The sequence below is a fragment of the Opisthocomus hoazin genome, chromosome 1 (genome assembly GCF_030867145.1).
Source record: "Opisthocomus hoazin isolate bOpiHoa1 chromosome 1, bOpiHoa1.hap1, whole genome shotgun sequence".
In the NCBI taxonomy this organism is placed as follows: Eukaryota; Metazoa; Chordata; class Aves; order Opisthocomiformes; family Opisthocomidae; genus Opisthocomus; species Opisthocomus hoazin.
This window is the reverse complement of record NC_134414.1, coordinates 69,891,428-69,910,418: the sequence shown is the minus strand read 5'-3', so window position 1 is coordinate 69,910,418 and position 18,991 is coordinate 69,891,428. Positions and strand designations below refer to the sequence as shown.

The following is an 18,991-nucleotide window of genomic DNA, read 5'->3' as shown; positions in this document are numbered from 1 at the left end:
TCATGCCATTCTTTTAAAAATTTTAAAGAATTTTGAATATCAGTTTGCTGATAAATTCTCTTTGAAGCATGCAATTAAAAGTAGCACATTTATTTATTTTTATTCTTTCACCATGAAGTGTATTAAATTGACGTTTTCCCCTGAAACCACCTGCTTGCAGTTGTCTGAAATCTTTTCATTGATATTCATGAGTTTTGTTGGGTGTTTTTCTCAGGTGACAAAGGTGAATCTTGTGCCTTATGTGATACAGTAGGACCTCCTGGACTTCCAGGACCACAAGGGCCACCTGGTCCATCAGGTAAAAACTCATTAACTACCTGAGAATTAACTATGGCGGATAAAATCAAAAAATGCATCACAAATGGTCTAAGTAATTACTTTTTGTCCCACTAATGAAATTGTTTGTGAAACTAATAAAAGGGGGACAGAATACTCCTATTTTTGACCTGATTCCAAATTTACGATGCAATCAACAAGAATTACCAAGGAAGCAGGAATTGACCACAGTGGAGGGTCTTTGCAAACTGTGACTCAAATTTTTTCACAGAAGATTGTGAAAGTGAAAAGTAATGTGGAAAGCATTTGCCCTGTGTGCCCAGGCTTGGCAATGTCCCATACATACGTTCCCAATCCTAGCATTAAATTCTGTGGCCAAAAGAAAAAGAAAATTCTGCTACCAGATGAGGGAAGTGCCACATGCAAGCAGTGATATTATACCTAGTGTTTGTTCTTGTGGCTGTTTAGAAAAATGAATACAGTTTAGGTAGTTTCAAGACTGCAGGGATTACATGATACGTCTAAATAGTAAGGTGAATTAATTCCTAAGTCAAATGAATCATCAGCTTCTGAGTTTATGAACACAGACACGTATCTCACATGAGCACATGAATCCAGACAGCTTCACTGACTTTACCAGTGTTACGTTGACATAACTGGGGACGTAGTGAGACACTTTGAGAAGGATAGCAAAGAATTCATGTACAATGAGCTATTTGTAAAAACATGTAATAAATAGAATTGTATTTTTGTCTCTCTGATAAGGTTTTCCAGGACAATCAGGTTTCAAGGGTGACAGAGGCTTACCTGGACTTGATGGCCTTCCAGGGGTACCTGTAAGTAATGCCTTGCCCAATGCTATGTGTCCTGTGAGGCATGTGATCAGAAGTGTGATGGTGTAATAGTGCTGTTTAAAAACAGACCAGCACAGTGATATGATAAAATTAAGGAACTATGCCTAGCAAAATAAACTGGGAATCAGTTGTGGTTGAGCTATGGGGGGAAAAAAGAGCTGTCAGAAATGGGTTATATTTCTGTGTTTGCCCATCATATGAACTCAGCAGGACACATGACCATCTGCCTGAGCAAGCTAAGCAGTAGAGTTGGGTGAAAAGTAGGATTTTGCAGGAAACGGATGCAGGTCTGTCCTGACCTTCTCATGAATCGTTCCAGTAATTCTTTGCTGTTGTGTACGTGTATGAGAGAGAGACAGTGCCATCTAGTGTAGTGCAAGCAATCTAGTACTAGTGCGCAGTGTATTTTGACAGTGTGTCTGAATTTTGGGAATTGTGTGCAGTGTATGCCGTAAAACATAATTAACTAGCAGAAAAGCTAAGTAGTTTTGAAGAAATAAAGGAAGCCTGTGAATGTGGATAGTATCCTGATGATATGACCGCTTATAAATTATGTTGACACAGCGCAACACGACTCTCAGTGAGTAAGGCTGGATATCAGAAGCAGAGCAGCTGTAAGCATAACACTTGTCTAAAATGTAAACACAAATTGCTCCTAGATGAGCACTGTACTAGCACAACTACATTTGATCTTGTTAGAGTTCACCTGAGTGTCCCTACGTACACTGTGTTGTGCTGTCAGGACCTACCTTAGTGTACCCATTCCTTTAGTATAACATGTATTTTGACACCATTCCTAATGTAAATAGACTGAGTTTGTTAGTCTTCATAGACTTCTTTTACCAAAGCTATTTTCTCCTTCCAGCTGATCACTTTGGCAACACAACTTCTGAGTGACATTCATGTGCACTAGCGTTAACACACACTGGAGTTAAGCATGCAGTCTCTATCACCAGCAGAGAGGCACCTTACCCACCTGTGTGAATTCCTTACTCAAGGAATCTGTTTCTCTCCATTGAGTATAAATCAAACCTAGATGCCTGAATTCAACCAATGAAAGTTAGCTAGAATGGAGTCCATTCTCTGTTTCCACCGCAATAAATAAGATGGTATTACTCAGTGACTGAATTTTCTGTAGTATCAATGGGATCCATGAAAGAAACAGTGGAGAAAAATAAAAGATATCCTAATGTATTTAAGCTTTTTTTCTGTCTGGCATTTGTTCGCAGCACATGTTTTGCCACACCTTTATATTTTCCTTTTATTGCCTCTTAAGTTCTGTTCATGTCTTTCATCAGACAAGGACTGGCTGCTGTTCTGAATTCTTTTAAGCTTGTTTCCTCCACAAAGTTCAGCCAAGTGATGATCCAGCATATAGTTTAGCTTGGAAGTACTACACAGAGGTCAGCATCGCAATCTCACATTGTTTAGAGCCATGCCAGAGGATCACAGTCTGATCCAGGACCCACCAAAGCTAACGGAAAGATGACATTTGACCATGTTCTGATTCAAGTTTAAGTAGAGGGCACACATCAGCCATAGTGAGAAGCTCTAATTCACTTGAAATTAGAGAGACAGTTCCTATAAGAAAAGTTCATATAAGTCCTAGAAAATATGTAGGGAAAAAAGAGAATTCTGGAAATACTATAGATATAGTATTAAGTAGATAATTTCTTCCCAGGAGAGCTTACAAAACTCTTTTCTGAGCATGTGCAATAGTATTGTGATAGTACCAACTGACTGTGATTGTTAATTGTACAAAATCAATGAATGTCAGTAATGAAGGGAAACCTGTATTTGCATCAGCTAAATGTCATAAACTATCTAAGGAGAAGCTTTCAGCCTTCAGCCTTAGCGCTTGTGCAAATAATGTTTGAGTTTTGTAGAAGACAATTGATTTAATTTTGTAGATAATCTCTATGTTTGATGAAGATTATAGTTGATTTAAAGGTTTTGAAGGAAAGAAAATCATGCATGGGGCTTGTATAAGCAATTTAAACCTGTAAGTTTGGCTGAGCTTGTCTTTGCATACTGGAAGCATGTTATTTTCCTGTATTAGTACTACTTCTGCTGGTATTGTACGTTATCGTGAAAACGTGTATATAATTTTGTTGCATTTGCGTCAGGGAAGTAGGTTCCACAGTGTTACAGAATTCAGCAATTAAAGGTTGGGGCAGACACTTTAATTCTGAAAATGCCTTTTTAAAAAGCCTGGTTTACCTTGTTGGTGATAATTGATTTCAATTATGTGTATTTATACAGTGAATGGTTTATTGAAAATTCAGAGTGTTTTTTTGGTGTCATGGCCTGCAGTTCTTGCGTAAGAGGTGTAAGTTTATATACACCATCTAAAATGATATACCTGTGATACGGTAAAGGACAAAATGGTCAAGATGAGAAGATTTGCATTAGTTCCTTATTCACACTGCTGTGTCCTAGAAAAAAATCTCATTTAACCTGCTCAATAGAAAAATTAATGGTTTAATTGATCTGGGTCTACTCTTTAATTTCTGAAGATTTGTTTTCTTTTGTATCGGTTGAAGGGTTGGTAGGGCAACTGATGACATCTGAATTTATGAAATTTCAGGGGCCCCCCGGCACTCCAGGACTTATGGGCATCCCTGGGGCAAAAGGAGAACCAGGAGATTTTTCGTATGATTCTATCCTGAAAGGTGAAAAGGGAGATCCTGGTTTCCCAGGACAACCAGGTACTCCTGGAAGAGAAGGAAGACCAGGAAAAGATGGCTTGCCAGGTCTCCAGGGCCCAAAAGGAGCATCGGTATGTGTATTTCTTTATGTTTATAAATTGTCCTACTGTGTGTTTATTTATGTTTACATACTGTCCTATACATTCTGCGTTTCATATCAGAATTCACATGCTTTTATGCCCTATACATGTTTTATGTTTATTGGATTCATTCGTTGCTCCACATCTTGTCCTTACCTTGAGTAGTGTATTCTTCCTCAGAGGAAGATTCCAGTTTCCCTGGAACAAGTGAGGAAAACAGTCTTTCAACAACAGACTATTTCAGAGTTAGGTTTTGACGCTTTCTTTTTATATTGTCATGCAAATAAGTGATCTGACTCAGATGTGTAAAGCATGGCTTGTTACTTTCAGGACTGCAGAGCAAGGTTACTTCCCCCACAGAGCAGGGGCAAGAACAGTAGTTTTGTTCCTTTCTCCCTTTCTCACAGCTTGATAGTGAGAACTAGTGTGGATGATTTAGCTGATATCTGGAGGTGATTGAAGGGATGCCATTATCCAAGCAAAGACTGTTAAGACAAGATTCAACTCTGTTCTAGCATACTTCTCTTTTTGTGGAAACTAATGCTTCAAAGTCTTGCAGTGATAGAGTTCAGATGGTACAGATGTGGAACTGAATGTGGAGTTCACATCTGCTGCCAGATCCACCACTGAGAACAGAGCCTACATGGTCTAGTTAGCTGCATTGCACACTAGGTATGATTTCCACGCGCTTTTCCACATGGAACCCAGTTCCATTGCTATTGAACTCAGTGATAAAAAATCCACTATCTTCAGCATTACGGATACCTGTGCTAAATCCAAGTTAGAAAACATTGTAAGAGTGAGTATGACGTGTTCTGTCTTGCAAGTAAGGCAAGAAGCACACTTATGCTTTTGAAAAACTAGGGTACAGCTGGCTTGAAAGGAGAACGTGGTCCCCCTGGCCAACCTGGATTCCCTGGAGTACGTGGTGAAAGAGGTTTTCCTGGCCCTCCTGGGGTAGGCGCTGCAGGGTTGCCCGGCGACAAAGGAGACAGAGGCTTTGCTGGAACCCCAGGTTTACCAGGCCTTCCAGGTAATGCCATAGTATGCTTTAAAAAAAAAAAAAAAGGAAAAGAAAAAATTGTGCTGTTTAAGTGGTGCAACTTAGAGGATCAATGGAATTTAAGATTGAAATAAAAAAATTTACTAACTTAAATCAGTGTTTGGTTTCAGCGGTATAATTGCAAATCTCTGAGGGCAGTTTTCTTGAAGAGTGTGTTAGGCCCAGCGGGATGATTTAGGTTCGTCCTAAACTGAGTTCATCCTAGTATTCTATGAATCTTCTACAAAAAACATCATTAGAAGTCAGTTGTAATGGTACGGATGGACTAATATTGCTGGCTAGGTGAAAGTCCCCTGTTTAATTTCATCTGTTCCTGTACTTCGTGCATCTCTACATTCACAGGAGCAAAGGGTGAAGCAGGACGAACTGTACCGCTCCCCGGCCCTCCTGGGGCAGATGGCCTTCCTGGGCCACCTGGCTTCCCTGGACCCCAAGGTACAGTAGCCTGCTAATCCTTGTCAGATGACCATAATGGCCTGTTCCTCAGAAGCTAGCCTTTGTATTAACATTTGTCTTATTTTCGCTTGCAAAGGTGACAAAGGGAATCCTGGGCTTCCAGGCAGACCCGGCCTGCCAGGAGAAAAAGGTGCTGTCGGGCAGCCAGGTATAGGGTTCCCTGGACCTCCAGGACCCAAAGGTAAGATAAAGGTATCCAGCTAACAGAGCTGGTGTAACTGGGGTGTGGATGGAGGCCTGCACTGTCAACCAGCCATGGCTGCATGAGATTTGGGAGGTGCAGCTGAAGAACCTCCCTTGCGAAAGTCCACAAGCAGCAAAATAAGCAGACTTTCAACGCACACTTGCATTGTGTAGTGATGTGGTGCAGATACAAAGATACTGCTGCAACAGAAAGTGATCACAGAATCACAGAATGTTCGGGGTTGGGAGGGACCTCTGAGGGTCATCTAGTCCAACCCCCCTGCCGAAGCAGGGTCACCTAGAGCAGGCTGCAGAGGACCTTGTCCAGGTGGGTCTTGAATATCTCCAGAGAAGGAGACTCCACAACCTCCCTGGCCAGCCTGTTCGTGATATAGTTCGTGATATAGTGATATAGTACAACATTTTAGATAGCAGCAACTGAGGCTGCTGAGAGATGAAACACTGTGTGTGATTGGTTAAAAAACCCATACTGACATGACTACAACATTTCTGGGCCAGAGCTAGTAGCTCTGCTGTGTCCCGGATGGCTGAGAGTGGTTTGGTTAGAATACCAGCTTACTCAGTGTAAGTTTAGTCTTCCCTGCATGGCCATTGTCAGAGTATGCACATAGCTTAGAGGGAGCCTAACTCTTCGTATTCTAGTTTTGGATTTTTGGGACATGTATTTCATAGTGCTGGTACTCACTTAGTACTCATTAGAACAAGATGGCTGAGCTTTGAGCAGCCATCTCAATCCCCAAAATTCTTATGTGTCTTCATTAGTATTTATTTTGTTATGATTCCGCACACCAATGAACTGGGACGGTCAGAAAGACTTAATAGGGAGAAAGGGCAAGTCTTTACCTGTGACTGCCTCTAGTTCCTCCAAGACTGGTGTGGGACAAACCTGAACAGAAGAGGCCTGTTACATCTGGAAGAGAATTGCTGTATGCTCTTTGAAGCCAGCAAGAAAGGAATGACATATCAAATACACTTCTTTCAAGGACCCCTCCTTGTGTCCAGCTCTACCCAATGACATTCCTGTGGCTTAGCCAATGGATTTCGCATTCCCTGAGGCCTTTCCCTGGGAGAGGAACTTCGTGTCAATTTATTGAGCATGTGCTAGTGTTGAGTGAGTGCTATCTTGAAGTGATTTGCAGAATGTTGTATGTATTCCTTCCTGCATTCCCAAGGTGTGGTGCACAGGCCAGCTGTGGCATAGAAGCCTTCTGTGTGCAACGCACAGTGGGACGTGTAGGACATGTCACACGACATACACTGAACAAAAGATGTTGATTCACAGGTGGATTTTGTTGTGCATCCCTCACTCTGATGCCCCACAATTAGGTTGCCTTTTCTGAAGAAGTCTTTGGGAACTCAGTTTTGCAGACAGGATGTTTCTCAATGACATGAACCCACAAGGCTATTAATTTTAAGAGGAGACACACAGCATTTATTTCTTCTGGGTGGTTGTTTCTCGTCAGAAGCCAAATGCTATGAGAAGCTCAGCATATGAATCTCTGTTGAGACATTTGGGTGCTGGCATCCCTAGACATTTAACATAAAAGACTACGCAACTCCCAGTTTAAACACATCTCTGTGAGGATGTGAATAGTTCCGTTAGAGACTTGAAGAAACAGCAGAGGACGCTTACAGGCAGAGACAGTAATGATGTGATTTTTGTTTTGTTTTGTAGGTTTCCAGGGTCAGCCTGGCTCGCCAGGTCTGCCAGGTACTCCGGGAACCCCTGGCCTGGATGGTTTGCCAGGTGTACCAGGTCTACAAGGTCAAAAAGTAAGTGTCAGTGGTTGATACTGTTGTCTGTGACTGCCTAAATTAGCCAGAATGTGTGCAAAGATCCTGCTTTAAAAAAAAATAAATAATGGCCAAACTGTCCTTCATTTTATGTTTCTCACTATGCACAAAAAGGAGAAGAGTAGGTGGGTGAATGCTTGACATTAATGCAAAAGGGCTTATGGCTCTGCCCTGAAATCGTGTGTAGCGCTCTGCCTCTGAGTGATTTAAATACAGTCAGTGAATGAATTCTTGGTTTTGATGTGTTGATTCCCAATCGATTGTGTTTCTTTGGCTAGGGCGAACCTGGTGTAGGTCTCCCTGGCCCTAAGGGATTGCCAGGCGCCCCAGGCCCAGCTGGCATCCCTGGAGAAAAGGGAAATCCAGGACTGCCTGGCTTACGTGGCGAGCAAGGCTTTCCGGGCATACCTGGACAGCAAGGATTCAGAGGTAACGTCGCCGGACAAACACAGCTCTGTATTTCTGCTTCTCTTTTAAAGTCACTTCTCCGCAGATGCAACAAAAATTCTATTCATCGCTAAGACACCCCGCTGATATCTTGTGTTGCCCTTTTTCCCTCTCAAATGCGAGCAGCATAAGAGCAGCCCTTCCTCCGAGCCCAGGCAGGAGGTGGCAGATGCTGAAGTGAGCTCTTGTTGGCCGAGCACTTCCAAAGCACCTGCTCTAGCACCTTCGGCCAGCGAGTTTTCACCCCACACCGGAGGACGCTTGGTCCATGTGTCTGTCTCCCCGCAGGTGACCCCGGCCTTCCAGGACTGCAAGGCTTGCAGGGCCCCCCGGGCGCGCCGGGGCTGGGCCCACAGGGATCACCGGGACCCGCCGGGCAGCCGGGACCCCAGGGACCGCCGGGTGAGAGGAAAATACTCCTGTGATGGTGCTTGGGGGGGGACTTCTGGCGTAAATGGGTGTAGGCGTTGGTAAAAGCGTTGCTGGTGAACTGTTTTGTGGTGTGAGGTCAGTGGGGATGTGCAGGGGAGGATGTTGGTGGGCCTCCTCCATCTGGTCCAAAACGCAGGGTGAGGCCTCCTGAGAAAACGCCTGCCATTTTGTTCAGTCTCCTCAGGTCATCAGTGGGTAATACATAGAGGATCAAAGCCTCACTTAGAAAATGAGGTCCATTTCTGCTGTCACAGAATCACAGAATCACAGAATAGTAGGGGTTGGAAGGGACCTCTGTGGGTCATCTAGTCCAACTCTCCTGCCGAAGCAGGGTCACCTACAGTAGACTGTAGAGGAACTTGTCCAGGCGGGTCTTGAATATCTCCAGAGAAGGAGACTCCACAACCTCCCTGGGCAGCCTGTTCCAGTGCTCCGTCACCCTCAGAGGGAAGAAGTTCTTCCTCATGTTCAGACGGAACTTCCTGTGCCTCAGTTTGTGCCCATTGCCCCTTGTCCTGTCGCTGGGCACCACTGAAAAGAGCTTGGCCCCATCCTTCTGACACCCACCCTTCAGATATTTGTAAGTATTTATTAGGTCCCCTCTCAGCCTTCTCTTCTTCAGGCTGAACAAGCCCAGCTCCCTCAGCCTCTCCTCATAGGAGAGATGTTCCAGTCCCCTCATCATCCTTGTAGCCCTCCGCTGGACTTTCTCCAGTAGCTCTTCATCTTTCTTGAAGTGGGGAGCCCAGAACTGGACAGAGTACTCCAGATGAGGCCTCACTAGGACAGTGTAAAGGGGAAGGAGAACCTCCCTCGACCTGTCTGGCTTGGAGTCTTCATTCTTCCTGCTATGTAATTTCTGAACCACAGGTGGACATCATCAGATATTCCTGTTAACGGTGTTCCTGTGCTCCGTTAAGGACTAATCCAGTGTCTTCTGTTTTTCCTAGGATTTCCTGGAATAAAAGGAGAAAGGGGCTTCCCTGGTATCCCAGGTCTAGACATGCCAGGACCAAAAGGGGATAAAGGTAGCCAGGGCCAGCCCGGAGTACCAGGGTCTGTGGGGTTACCTGGCCTACCGGGTCCACAGGGGGCTGTTGGACTGAAAGGATCATCAGGTAAACATCTTTTTGCTCGGAAACCAGCATCTTTGACAACTGTGTTATTAAATTGTGGTAGCATGCCCCTTCACTCGGTTAGGAATTGATCCATCAAAGAGTCCGAGCTTGGGAAAACACACGGGCTGACGTCAGTAAAGCAGCTCTGTGCACGTGTAACTGAGCTGCTGCTTCAGTCCTTTGGTGGATCAAATTGAGCAACTTGTAGGAACTAGCCTTTAGCTTGTAATAATGAAGGGCAATTATTCTGCACAGCTTTGGTGACAGAATGTGGTTTTAATAATGCCTTTGTTAATGACAGCATTGTTTACTGCAATAGGAATTTTTAAGAATCTGTCAACAGCCCATTAGAAACTCCATTTTATTCTGCTTTTCATAATGCTGTTTTTACTGTTGATTTCTCTATTATGCTTTTTTAGATTAATCATCTTCTTTGTCCCATTTTTCCTTAAGTAGTGCAATTCTTAATACGACAGGGAATAAATAATTCCATTTCTTGTACATCTTTACACTGCTTGCTTTATTTCTCTTATTCACTCTTTCACTTTGGTTTCAGGAGCTAAAGGAGAAATGGGAGTTATGGGAACTCCTGGATTGCCAGGGACTCCTGGACCAGTTGGAGATCGAGGGTTTCCTGGTGAAAAAGGTAAGAAAGAAATTTTCTCAAAATCAAAATTGTAAAATCCATCTTTTACTGGCAGAAGACAAGTCTGGAAACAACCAAATACAAGGAGTGTGCTTGGCTTCAGGAATGTTTTATGTCAGGTAACTTGCCTGTAAGTTAGAAATAGTGTAATTTAGAAAGCCATATACTAGGAGCAGTCATGTATTTGGGCACCAAGCCACAATTTTTGATCCGTTCTTCAACAATGTAAGGGTTTATTAGGTGCAAGGATGCTATAGGTATTAGTCCAAGAAAAATACCATGTTTGAAATTATAAAAAGCCAGCAGGGAGGTCTTAATTAAATCCTTCAAATAATGCCCTGTATTACTGTCAAACTTCTGTCTCTGTTGTTTTGAGAATCTAAAATTAATGGCTGTGAAGCAGGAAAAAATGTCAACTTTTTTGACGGAGCTATTATGAAGTTTTGGTATAAAAAAGCATAGTAGGAGATAAATGAGATGTTCCAGAACATGGTATTCAGTGCTCAGAATTTGAATAAATAGCTAATTTGATTTGTTGTTGTCTACTAAATATTTTTGCAAAGTTTTATATGCCACTATAATATTCTGTGCTATCTCTTTATAGGTAGCCAAGGTTTCAGAGGTTTAATTGGACCACAGGGTGATCCTGGTGTCAAAGGGGATAAAGGTGAAGCCGGTCTCCCAGGAAAACCTGGAACAATGGACAACATGGACATGGTTAGTCTTAAAGGCCAAAAGGGAGATCAAGGAGAAAAAGGTAACTTTAGTCTCTAACTGTGTGATAAACCCTCGTATACTATTAGGCAGCAATGCTTTGAGTTCAGTTGTATCTTAGTTTTAGACAACGGGTTTTTAAAATAAGATTAAAGAATTTCACACAGCAAATGCAGATATTTTTCTGGTATCTTTCAACTCCGTAGAAACAAAGATTAATCACAGACAGAAAAGGTTTTGCTTGGATGCAAGAGATTCAATTTGCCCTTGTAAAATCCATTTTATCTTTTGTCAGAAGACTCTCTGAAAAGATAAGAAATTTTAAAAGTGGCAGCTAGAGCTTGCCAGAAAAGAAAAGCTGTGTTTAATATAGAACATGTAGTGGAAACATTGTTGTGGTCGTAAAAACCAACTGATACTGTAAGAAAAAGTGGGCAGCCTTTTTTGGCACACGTTTCTTTGCAACCAGAAGAAATTTCAGGAAAGACACACGTGTATGCCACTGATACCAAAAGATCAACTTACGTCAGTTTAGAAACATCTGGAAATGTGCAATAGAAAGGCAATCAGCTTGCTATTTAGAAATTTAATGGTGGTAGAGATACTAGGTTTTTTAGACAATGCATTCTTCTTTGGATTTTTACTGTTACATGAAAATTTAGTTGTTTAAGACCATTGTCTCTCCTGTTTTTCTTTTCAAAGAAAAAACAGTGTATATTTTATGTATTTTTATTATTTGTCCATTTTTATTATGATTTACTTTTTATTAAAACATCCCACAAGAGTTTTTAAAGAAATTAGAACAGTTTTAGCTGAAATAGAACTGTAGGGCTGAGAAGGGAGCTATGGAGTAGTAGGTTTTCAATTCCTTCAGTCAAATCCTTCAGCCTTTTATTGTATATCATGTTTTCCGAAATAGTTATGATTCTTGTTACCCTTTCTGACTTCTCCCCAGTTTGGCTGCATCCTTGTTAAAGTGCACTTTGCTGAAACAAGCGAACCACTTCAGCTCAGGCCCTGCTAGAACGAAATTTCCCTTACTCAAAACAACAGCTGACTCAGTTTGTGATTAGCTGTAATCCTTAGTCCTTTACTTCTGGACTGCTGCCTGTGCAATCGTTTTTCATTTCCTATGCATGCTTTTGACTTGCTGTGGTGTATTACACTTCTTAAATTTCATGATGTTGGATTTCAACCTTTACTCCAACTCTTCAAAACCCTTCTGCAGTCTTAATCCCATCCTCTTTTCAAGCCTTTCCAGTTTAGTGTCATCTGTACACTTCAGCAATGTGTTCTGTCTTGGGCCCAGGACAGGACAGAGCACCTGAGACTCCAGTTTGGCAGTCAATCACCAATAACTATACTGTGTTGTATTTGAACTGTGGGAACAGGAGAGTTTCCCAGTCTGGGTGGCTCTTAGCTCCATGTCCTGACTACTTGTCAGAATGAGACCTGGACTCGTGTGTCCTGGCTGTGTCTCAGAGAAACCTGGGCATGTACATAGTGCCTCCCAGCTTGGACAGCCAGGGACTGCAAGGGAGAGCCGGAACAAGTGTGGAATGTGTCTGCCTCTAAGCTGAGATGCAGCTTCTGAGAGCACTTTTGTATTTGGTGAGGCTCCCAGCCTATAAAGATTTCATCTAGATTAATTTTTCTCATTTGTTTCTGATCTTGATATATAAGGTGGTATGAAAAGCCTTAAAACAAATCCACATAGGTTGCTTTTTATTACTTTCTTAACTACTGTTGGCCTGTAGGTTGACTGATTGTTAATTAGTTTTATTTCCTTTCCAGAAATATAAATTAGACACACTGGTTACATGCATATAAAAATGCCCAAGCTCAGCAATTCGAATGGTTAATTTCTTTAGTTTCTAACTTCTTCATCTCTCCAGCACTAATAACGCACACTTGCAAACTTGTATGCTCTGCCTTTACCTGATCCCACACGCAGTCTGCAGATTGGCCTGGCTCACACAGCCTGGAAGGGTATGTTCCAAACAGACCCCAGCCTGCAAATTTCTGCTGTTATTCTGCCAATCTCATCTTCTTCAATCCAGAGATACTTAGTACCAGCAGAGAAAAATAATAACCCAATTCTGCTCTGTAACTTTCTGGATCTATTAGCCGTCTTCATCTCTCTAGGCATGAATATCACAGTAATGTTTTAAAAAGCTTCTAAAATACAAACTCTGCACAAAAGGCACAGTATTATTACGGAAGATTGTCAGTGATGTTTAATGAAAAAAATTGATTTTGGACATTTTGGGATTTTTTTAATAAAATCTTCTTACTTAAAAGCATTGTGCGAGCAATCTTCAGTAACCTGTCGTCCTGCACCTATATGCAATGATAACAGAAAGGGTTATGACAAAAAAACCTTGGACCTTACAGCTGGAAAAGAGGCATGCCACAGAATAAGAGGTGGAGCCTTCTGGAATGATGAGTATGCTTTAACATTAGACAGAACTGAGGAAACAGCAAATTTCTGGCTGTGAACTGGTTGTTCACATGCACCTGTTTAGACAGCAGATCAGTCAAATCAATCATTTTTGTTAACACCTGATGTTGTCTGTCACTTCTGAAGTAAGTCATTACACATGTTCATTTGCAGTCTCTTTTAAAGATATTACTTGCCTTGTGTTTTGCACAGACACCTGTAAAATTGTAATAGGTTGCAGCCTTTCCTTAGCACTGGTTTAGTAAATGTGGAATTTTACTGTGTTTTACTCAAGTGTGACTCTGTTGTAAAATGCCTGAAGCTTGAATTGAGCCATTTCCTTGTTCAGCAGGGAGAAACAACAGTGATCAAATATTAACTAGAAGGGTTATTATATAGCATTACAGTAAATTTTGATAAAACTGGTCTCGCTGTGTTTGTTTTCTTGGTGTCCAGGGGACCACGGAGCAACAGGAGAAAAAGGGTTACGTGGGGAATATGGAGAACCAGGAATTCCTGGAAAGGATGGTGAACCTGGTACTCCAGGGCATCCAGGTATGTCTGAAGCTAGCAACAGAGACACTGTTCATCAGGTATTTTAAACCACATTAACTAATGGGACTCTTCATTTCTCTGCTGTCTGTAGGACCAAAAGGTGATCAGGGCCCCCCAGGGTACCCAGGCGATCCAGGAATTCCAGGACAAAAAGGATCGGTTGGTGAAATGGGTTTGCCAGGTACTGATTGCTGGGAATTTCTTAGCATTGTTTTCCTCAAGTTAATATAGAACATTATGAAAGACCTGTATGGAGGATTTGTTGGGGTAGATCTACTAAACGGTCGCGCTGTTTATGTTATCTGAACTTTAGGCTTTGGGGACCTTGCTTTCTCAATCCTATTGTGATATACAAATAATAGGATGGTGTCCTAAGTTTCTACATGCAAATTCTTCAGCTGAATGTGTAGGATTTGAGTATTTGTTGCAGACAGGCAGTTTTTCAAGTGATATCTGCCTGTCTGTTGCTGTATCTGCAAGCCTGTGAACTTCATTGAGCTTCTTGTGTATTTTACCCCTTCTAATGAGTTTGGTAAGTTGCTGTGTACTGCTTGTTAATTATGGACTGTAGTCGTCTGGGAAGAGCGTTGTTGTGGAGAGGACTGGTAAAGAACAGAATGGAGAACCCATGTCACAACATGGAACCTTTGTCTCCATTCAGATGGCTTTGTGCCTAGCACATTTTATTTAGGAAATCGAAGGTGAAAGGCTGAATGGTAAAGGGGGACAGAAAAATTTGCTAGAGCAGAATCCCTTTGTCACTGTGGTCATGTAAGAAATTACTCAAATCAACACAAACTTTTATTGAAATCATATTTTTAGTAAGAGCTCTATTTACTCCGTATCCAAGATTCTGACCTTCTCTTATGAGGAGAGCTTTTCTTCCCATAAAAAGTCCAATTTAGACAGTGAATCTCAGAAGTTAATTTACTAGCTCTTTTAGTGAGTTACATTGTTTTTCTAGCTCTGAATAGCTAAGGCAACACTGAAAAATCATTGTCAACACTGCTAGGTTGCCATTAGTTCTGAAACACCCATTTTTCCTTTTCTCTTGCTAGGAACACCTGGAGAAAAGGGTCTGCCGGGAGTACCAGGTTCGCCAGGCACACCAGGGTTCCCTGGGCAAAAAGGTGAAAAAGGAGACAAAGGAGCACCAGGTTTTCCCGGAATTGGCTTTCCAGGGTCTCCTGGTGAGAAGGTATTTACATCCCTGAGGATTTAATTGTCTGTCTCTACGAAGTACCTCATTTGAAAAGATGCCTTTGGCCTTTAAGCTATTTTATTATATTTTCTATTATTACGCTTATTTAAATACCTGATGAGAAACTTGAAAGATGTGCATATGCGCAGGTTTAGATGCATTCTGTTTGATGGTACCATTATCTCCAGGGTTATTATTTATTCTGTCTCTTCAGAACAGGCTAATTTACATTGCTAGAAATGTGGGGGAGGGGAAGAACTTTTAAAAATACTAAGTAAATAAAGTGAAAAGGGCTTCTTACAAACAGAGCAAATGATCACACTGAAGTAGTGTTTCTGTACTTTTACAGAGATACTGGGAAGCTGAAAAAGCCTATAAAATGCTCAGATATTACTGAAAAGATGCTACTGAGAAGTATTAATACTGTCTGTAAAGTTAATTTAATCTCTAATAGTATTCTAATACGATTCTCATTTGTTTCACATTCCTGAATTTATAAGTAAAAATTGTAAAAATGAAACTTACTAATGTGGTAGCAAATTTGCTGAAGACTTAAAAAAGATTTTTTTGAAGATGATTAAGTGTAATAAGTAAGTTGAGGCCAATTTGGAAAAGACTTTGTAAAAACCATCATAAAAATGCATAGAAAACTATTCATTTTCATATGTAGTTATTAAGCAATTATTAGAAAAGTCAATAATTCTGATAGTGGAATTTAATGCTAAATTTAATCCTAAATTACTTTGTTTCTAAGTGGAAAAAGAATTAAATTCCTTATAAGCCTGATGGATAAGGGATGACATCTACCACTGCAAACAGAACAAGCTGTTTCAGAATTACTGTGTGGATTTTATAACGTGTGCTGCTTCTTCTAGGGAGAACCAGGAAGAACTGGTAGTCCAGGTTTATCTGGAGATAAGGGTGAAAAAGGTAGTGCCGGAATTCCTGGAATGCCGGGTGTCCCAGGTCCCAAAGGATCCCCTGGCATGGCAGGATTTCCAGGCAAGTGTTTATGCTTTAGTAAAACAGAAACTGCAGTGAAAATATATGTCAAACCTACACCAAATATCCTGTATGTAAACCCATGTCTTCTTGCTTTTTTTAGGGAGTCCTGGCCGTCATGGAGAAAAGGGTGAAAAAGGACTTCCTGGCTTAAGTGGCATTCCGGGTTTAAAAGGAGAACCAGGTAGAAAAGCAGTATAAAACATCAAATATAAAACTTAGATTATTGTTCACCTCCAGGCAGTGGCTAAAACAAATACTGTGTCATTCTACATTCGTTTTGGCTCAGATATTTCCTGATACGTTTGATTGTTTCATAAGCAAACAACCACAGTGCCGTTTCTGAGGTAAATCTGAGTCAGTGTTGTGTGGGGATAGTGCTTTTGCACTGTTTGTGGAAGGGATTTTACCCCCTTGTACAAGGCTGATTATTGCTGTAACTGTTAGTGCTGTTGCTTTTGAGTGCGTTTAAAAACAATAAAGTTGATTCATGGGCCCAAACCTGAATCACCATGTTAACATCATTACACAGATGTTAAAGAGGAAACAGGGTAGGGAGGAGAGTGAAGTCCATTGCTGTTACAACTATAAAAACATTTCTGAACTTGGAGCCTTGTGTTCTTAGTTTATTGGCTGCAGGGCACATCATCTCATTGGACAATGGGCTGTGCTACTCACAAGTCTTTCCTGGAGTTCTCAGTGCAGAACTCACTGGTACTCATGATAATTAGCTATGTTAAAATCTGTAAGATTTGAGCCCTGTCTCACACTAATTTAATTCAGAAGTAATCTCAGAGAAAAGTCACACTGCAGTTGTCATGCAGTATCTGTGGTAGCAAAAGAATAAGTTAAGCTTTTCTTTAAAGAAAAAAATGTGTTAAAGAAAAAAAAGTCAGGTGATTCATAGGTGAAATGAAAATGGCAATGATTTTTCAGGTGAACCTGGTGTTCCCGGTCCTGCTGGTTCCATCGGACAGAAGGGTGAACCAGGTTATGATGGGATTCCAGGTGCCGCTGGTGCAAAGGGTGAACAAGGTACTGTGACTGTCATGTTAAGTCTGTGTGGTACAAAAATGCACGGAGGCAGGGTACAGAATATTAGCTGGCAGAGGGGTGTGCTGGGTTTGAGGTGCTTTGGATGGAACCTTACAAAATGAAGTTAGTACAGTGTCTTGCAGACTACTGACTGTCATCCATCATTGTAAAGCTGTTCATTCACATGAGCAACTGTGCTTAATCAGTGTAATCTTGAAAGAGTTTCTTTCACAAAAGCTGGCAATACTTTAAAGAATTGGTGTGCTTTGGAATTAATTTCAGATTGCAAGTTAGCTGTGAAATAATGGAGCAGGCTTGCCTTTTCTTAGGGTAGAGTTTTCAGTCATGCAGGACCCATTGTGCTAGATACAATGGCAATACATAACAAAGTCAGTCTCTGCCCTGAAGAACTTTTGCATAAACCATTTATTTAGATTTTGTATTTGCTTAATAGAGTTTTGTTCATTATAGGTAAAATTTATCCCATTTCTATTTTTTTTTTCTAATTTTTGGCTGCCTCTATATTACAGGCATTCCAGGTAGAGGACTTCCAGGATTTCCAGGTGCAAAGGGAGATAAAGGTAAAACACTTCTTTAAACAAGCAGCAAACCTCCCTCACAACATACTATAAACATAATTCTGTAATTCAGACATACTTTTTACTTCCTTCTTTTACATGCAATACCTTTTCAGAGCAGGCAAAAACTCTGAGAGGCTCAAATACTAATTTCTGTTACAGTGGCAGCATCTTGGACAGGAGTTAGATATGCCCTAAAATAGGTAATTATTCATAGTGTGGAATTTACTGCAAGCTGTGCTGTGATGAGGTAATATAAATAACTCCTGTAGTTGTGTGCTGTGCTTTCGGCTCTAAATATTTCTGTTTTCCTACTAATTTTGCAAGAATCAAAGTCTAGTGAGGCTCTGTGCACCAGACAGCTAAAAATAGTAGTTTCCTGGCGAGGATACTGCAGTAATTTTTTTACCTGAGTCTGTTGTGCAACCCAGATGCAATTTTATTAAATGCTAAAATTGTTATTCTCTGTAGCTCAGTAGAGCATGTCTAAGCTATGCACAGGAGCATGGTGCAGAAATGCAGAAGATAGCAGAGTCCTGATGAGATGTTACTGAAAACTGTTGTTACCTGCACTCAGGACTTTTTAGCTTGAGTACAGGCACGTAGCTATCGCAATTTCAAGACTACTTATGGTCTTCACAAAGTGCATCACTACACCGTACTGTGAGAACGGCTTGATTGGCTTGAGTCGGTGCTTGTTCAAGGTGTCTGTAATGCACCATGCTCCATTTTATGAAATAAGTATGCCCTAGACCTAGATTGCGATAGATACAGTGATGGAGAAATATCGAACTGCTGCTGTGAAAGGAAATCATGTACAGTTAAAGGATTTTCAATTTTAAACATCCAGAATACAAAAAAGATTCAACTAGTCCATCTACGAAGTTAACAGAACATGGCAGATTTTGAAGAACTTCTACAGCTTGAAATATCAATGCCCTACCTCACTCATTCATTCTATAAATACAGGAAACTTGTGTGGACAATCAAAAGTGATAAACCAGATTTTCAGAATGTCTTTTATTTACCATCCCAGAGTAATTAACAGTCATTAAATTGCTGAGAAAGCCCTAATGTTACAGAACTTATTTTAATAAGCAGATTTTCCAATGGGAACTCAGTAAGGCATGAAAAATGCTAGATTATGAGAGCACTTTTCTCGCCTCACCCATCTCTCTCATTTTGTCAGCACAGCTCATTTAAAAATATCTGGTTTTAGAGTAAATAGATATCCAACTGACATAAATTGTGTTCAAATGTATTGTAGTTTCAAAAAAACAAGTCCAGGATTGAAAGACCCTGTTCTGTTTAGGCAAAGAGCCAGGGATAGTGTTCTTTATACATTTTATTTCTCTTATTATTATACTTATATCAGCTAATCTATATTC

At 41.0% G+C, this 18,991-nt stretch overlaps 1 protein-coding gene across 2 annotated transcripts in view; it reads left to right on the top strand.

Annotated features, from left to right (window-relative positions):
* COL4A1 (collagen type IV alpha 1 chain) overlaps positions 1–18,991 on the top strand; it is a 129,904-nt gene that overhangs the window by 92,498 nt on the left and 18,415 nt on the right. For both annotated transcript variants that reach the window (XM_075424729.1, XM_075424739.1), the window contains 19 exons: positions 215–298; positions 1,042–1,112; positions 3,718–3,909; positions 4,783–4,951; positions 5,324–5,416; positions 5,514–5,618; positions 7,317–7,414; positions 7,714–7,864; positions 8,171–8,284; positions 9,265–9,432; positions 9,989–10,078; positions 10,683–10,835; positions 13,689–13,787; positions 13,879–13,968; positions 14,846–14,985; positions 15,864–15,990; positions 16,094–16,174; positions 16,927–17,025; positions 17,556–17,606. In XM_075424729.1, coding sequence (XP_075280844.1) covers positions 215–298; positions 1,042–1,112; positions 3,718–3,909; positions 4,783–4,951; positions 5,324–5,416; positions 5,514–5,618; positions 7,317–7,414; positions 7,714–7,864; positions 8,171–8,284; positions 9,265–9,432; positions 9,989–10,078; positions 10,683–10,835; positions 13,689–13,787; positions 13,879–13,968; positions 14,846–14,985; positions 15,864–15,990; positions 16,094–16,174; positions 16,927–17,025; positions 17,556–17,606 — 2,175 coding nt within the window. The remainder of the gene's footprint in view (positions 1–214; positions 299–1,041; positions 1,113–3,717; positions 3,910–4,782; positions 4,952–5,323; positions 5,417–5,513; positions 5,619–7,316; positions 7,415–7,713; positions 7,865–8,170; positions 8,285–9,264; positions 9,433–9,988; positions 10,079–10,682; positions 10,836–13,688; positions 13,788–13,878; positions 13,969–14,845; positions 14,986–15,863; positions 15,991–16,093; positions 16,175–16,926; positions 17,026–17,555; positions 17,607–18,991) is intronic.